The sequence below is a fragment of the Limulus polyphemus genome, unplaced genomic scaffold (assembly GCF_000517525.1).
Source record: "Limulus polyphemus unplaced genomic scaffold, Limulus_polyphemus-2.1.2 Scaffold4389, whole genome shotgun sequence".
NCBI lineage: Eukaryota > Metazoa > Arthropoda > Merostomata > Xiphosura > Limulidae > Limulus > Limulus polyphemus.
In genome coordinates, this window is record NW_013669999.1 from 62,990 (window position 1) to 67,301 (window position 4,312).

General features: G+C 30.2%; 1 protein-coding gene across 2 annotated transcripts in view; it reads left to right on the forward strand.

Moving 5' to 3' along the window:
• LOC106471070 (TBC1 domain family member 14-like) overlaps positions 1-4,312 on the forward strand; it is an 83,411-nt gene that overhangs the window by 62,610 nt on the left and 16,489 nt on the right. The window contains exon 9 of one of the 2 annotated variants that reach the window (XM_013931658.2): positions 2,427-2,555. The exons of the other annotated variant lie outside the window; for it this stretch is intronic. Coding sequence (XP_013787112.1) covers positions 2,427-2,555 — 129 coding nt within the window. The remainder of the gene's footprint in view (positions 1-2,426; positions 2,556-4,312) is intronic. 2 annotated transcript variants of the gene reach the window in all.

A 4,312-nucleotide genomic window follows, 5' to 3' on the forward strand; every position in this document is an offset into this window, starting at 1 on the left:
AGAGCACAGATAGCCCATTGTGTATGTTTGTGGTTAACAACAAACAAACAGTTACCCTTACATAGCTTATGAAAAACGTTGATGTATATTATTTGAAGGCATGTAATCAAGAAAGCATTCAGACATAATAAATAGATAATTAAAAACTTATCCATTTAAGAACAATCCCCCCAGGTGGCATAGCGGTATGTCTGCAGACTTACCCTTGGTGGGCAGAGCACAGATAGTTCATTGTGTTGCGTTGTGCTTAATTACAAACAAATAATAAGAACAAAGAAAGCTCTATGTTAAGTATATTGCAACAAATAAAGTGATTTCAGCTTTTATTTATTCGTGATTGTTTTAACTTTAGAAGTTTATAAATTGTAAAATTAAAAAAATGCAGTTGAATTATAGTTTTTTTTTGCACCAAACATTAAATATTTATTATTTCCACACTAACTGAGTTAGAAATAAGTAACAAACATTTACAAAGACTTTAGATTTTCAGCTATGCTTTATAGGAAGTAGGAAGATATAGATATTTATACCTTCTCAAATGAAAATTTCAAGTGTGTGGGACAAAAATCAAAAAAGTTAGAAATTTAACTTTTTTTCATTATTTTAACCTAAATTAATGTTAATGAATTTTGCAACCCAAAAAAATCTAAATATTAAAATCCCAATTGCAGTTTTACAAAGTTTGAAGTTTTCTGTTTACAGGTAATTTTTCATGTTAGGGATTTTAGGAGAACCATTAAAAATTAAGAGGGACATTATTTGTAATACTATATACACTAATTATATAAAAATAATATTTTGTAGTCTTGTAATACCTCAACTTATGGGGAACATCATTTCTGTTAATTCACTTATATTGTCCTTTTTTTATACTAATATTATTGTTGACTGCACGGCTGTATGATGGACATTTCTTCATGCCAGTTTTCTTGAAATGCAGAGATGATGTATCCCTCGTTGATAAATCTGTGAAAAGTAAATGGCATTGTTTTTTGTATTGTTTGTAATTGCTGAAATATGGAGGCAATGACAAAAAGGTCCTTGGTAATCAAAAGATGAACAGCATGTCAAATTCATCTCGGAACAGCTAAGTAACCAAACCTTTTCAGGTGCCTACAAAGTCCAATCAAGAGGCCAAGAAAAAGAAAAGGAAATTCAGAAACCAAAGCTGTTGTGCTAAATGCAGTACTGAAGTCCAGAAAAATAGTGAAAGAAATATACAAGAGAAAAGAAGACTCCACTGTCAATTTGTCAGATACCACTGCAAGAAGTTCAAGTGAGAAGTTCGGGAAAAGAAGTACTGAGTAAGCAAGGTTACTTTCACCCGGTGCTGGGGACTTACTATATAGCCAAGGATAACCTCAGTTATGCACTATATTAAGATTGCCAACTAAGAACATAAAAAAAAAGTTTACAAATGAGAGAAGGCCATTTGGTTGTTGATCCAAGAATTTCATTAAGTTGTTTCTTGAAGGATTCCAGAGACTCGGCTTCAACGTGACTGGGCAGTTTGTTCCAGACACCCATGACTTTTTTTTTTAAGAAATACTTATTACTGATCCTAGATGTATTTGCACATAATTTGCAAAGGGCCTTAATAGAGACTTTTTAGTTTGGGTTTAAAGACAATAGGAGAAGAAGGCTCTTGTGTTTTTTTGTTTTGTTTTGTTCGGGGAATTTTTTTAACTTGTATTTGCACTTTTTTCGTACAATTAAAAGCTTTTTTTTTTAAATTATTGTGCATAGTGTATGTTTGTTTCTTTAGCTTGTATATTCATTTGTTTTGTGTTTGTGGTAGAACCGTAGTACAAACTGCTATAAATTTTATGCTCAACAGCTTTCAGTCTTGGCTATTTTGCTGTATTTCCACTCCTGGATTGATTTTATATGTGATTTTCGGGGGGGGGGACAGTTCAGACAGACTTTTTTAAAACTTGCTGTTGTCATGTGCTCTTTTACAAAACACAGTTTACCAGATTGAAAAAAAAATATTGATTTGTACTGATTATTACAACTGAATCAGGAATGATTTGTTCATGAGGTTATATTAGATGTAATGTAGCTGTGGAGAAGAAGAAATATAATATGTGTGTTTGTGTGTTCATATATATATATATATATATAAGTGTATTATGTTGCTATTATGGTAATAAACCAGAATTAGTAATGTTACTAAGGTTCTAAATACATTTCTGAAGTAGAAAATCATTTGTGATAATAATAACGTTGTCAGGTTACCACATATTTGACATTTCCCTTTCAAAAATAAATGCTACTTACAATGGCTGGATAATACTTTACATTTTGAACAATTAAATTCCTTGTTATCATTTGTTTCAACTGTGGAGTATTTAAGTTATGGGTTTTGACGGTAATTTTTTTTAATTGAAGTGCTACGTGTCTAAAAAGAGTAAATATTTTCTTAGGTACAAGGAATGTCATTTTTAGCAGGAACACTCTTGCTTAACATGGAAGCTTCCGACGCTTTTGTGTTTTTCTCCAATCTTTTAAATCAACCATGTCAGCTGGCATTTTTTAGGCTTGATTCATCACTGGTATGTTGGAAATGTTTGTTACTGTTATCACGATCTATTCGTTATATCTGTAATATGGTTAGTTTCGTAGTTAACCTAAAATATGTAAGTTATGTCTTTTGTTGTTTGTCAGAATACTGATAATCCAAGATGTTGTTAAGAAAATAGTTTGTGATGATAATTTTTTTCATGGATTTGTTACTGTTAATATATATTCTAAAAAAGAAATTGTTTAATTCACTATGTCACCCACATTACTTTAGCAGGATAAACCATATTAGTATGTACTTGTATGTTTGGTAATTAATTAATTCTTTTGAGGGATGAAAGTAATTCACACGATGTATGATTTATTTGCAATTAGGATGTACATTTTATAGTCTCAGTTTGTCAAATCTTTCCATCACTCAGATATTATGCTGAAGTTTAAATCATTTTAATACCGTATTCATTCTTTGAAAAAATACGGAAAAATTAGTCAATAATTAGTGGAATTTTTTCAAATTGTTTAGTTAAAAACAAAAAATCTCAAGCTGCATGACTTTTCACAATCAAGGAAACAACTACTTAACCAATCTCGAAATAATTATTACATGGAACTGGTTGTATAAGAAATTCTGATCAATGATAACTAAATTAAATATTGAAGGTTAAATAATAGATAATGAATAGAAACGAAATACTTCTTGATAAGGAAAAAAGTTGAAATACACTGACCTTAACTCTTAACATTTCTTGATTGTATATTTTCAACTAGGAATTAATAAGTAAACATAAAGGTTCAGATGATTTAGTAAAATTAACTGCTTTTTTTCATAATTATTGTTAATAGTATTAATTTAATTTGAAAATTAGACAGTGAGTTTGGATGTTAGAATGATCATTTCAAAAAATTTTTAGATTGTTGAAAAGATCCACTGTTATTTTAATACCAAATGTGTGTAAAGACCAGTAACAGTACTGTGTTGTGTTGAAGAATAGGTTTAAAGCATTAATTATAAAGGGTTCAGTTTTATCTCTTGTTTTCACTAGTGACGTTACTCCGAGGCAACACTATGACTGTATCCAAATTTTAAAAATCTAATTGTAATTTATTTCAATAAATTTATGCCAGATAATTATGAAAAAAGTATTAGAACATTATATAATTGTTATTTAGTTCATTTTATGAATAAAGATCCATAAAATATTAACATTTGTTTTTAGTATCTGAATTTTATACTCAGCATTTTATCTTCTTTTTTTTCTTCTGTGGTTGCTGTGCTAGTGATTTTGTTTCTCCCATTAAGCTGTGTAGAACTAAAAGTATACTAGAGGCGATATAAGCAGAGCTGTTAATTTAATGATTGATCTCACTTGTACCATCAAGGTCCTCATAAACAGAAGAGTATCTCAGCTTTAAAAAGTTATGCCCTCCTCATAAAAACCTCTTCTAAAGGGGGTTAGCTAAGCATCAAAGCAATGTAAACAATTTGCCAATCATTTTTGTGGGGTACATTTCTCTCCTTTTAGAAGTTTTGTATAAATATATCGGTAAATGCTACACTTTGTGTTTAGAAATAGTTTCCAACTATTCAGAAGCCTGGGAATGTTTTGTAGATTGTGATATCGTTGTTCTTACTGCTCATACTAGTGTTACGTTATTTCCTTGTTTGCTAAGAAATTTGTTTCAGTAAGGAGAATAATAAAAATACAGTGTAGCTCGTTATAACGCGATTGTTGAGGTCCATAAAATGTCATGGCGAAACAAGCAGGGTCACGCTAAATCGGGGGTTTTG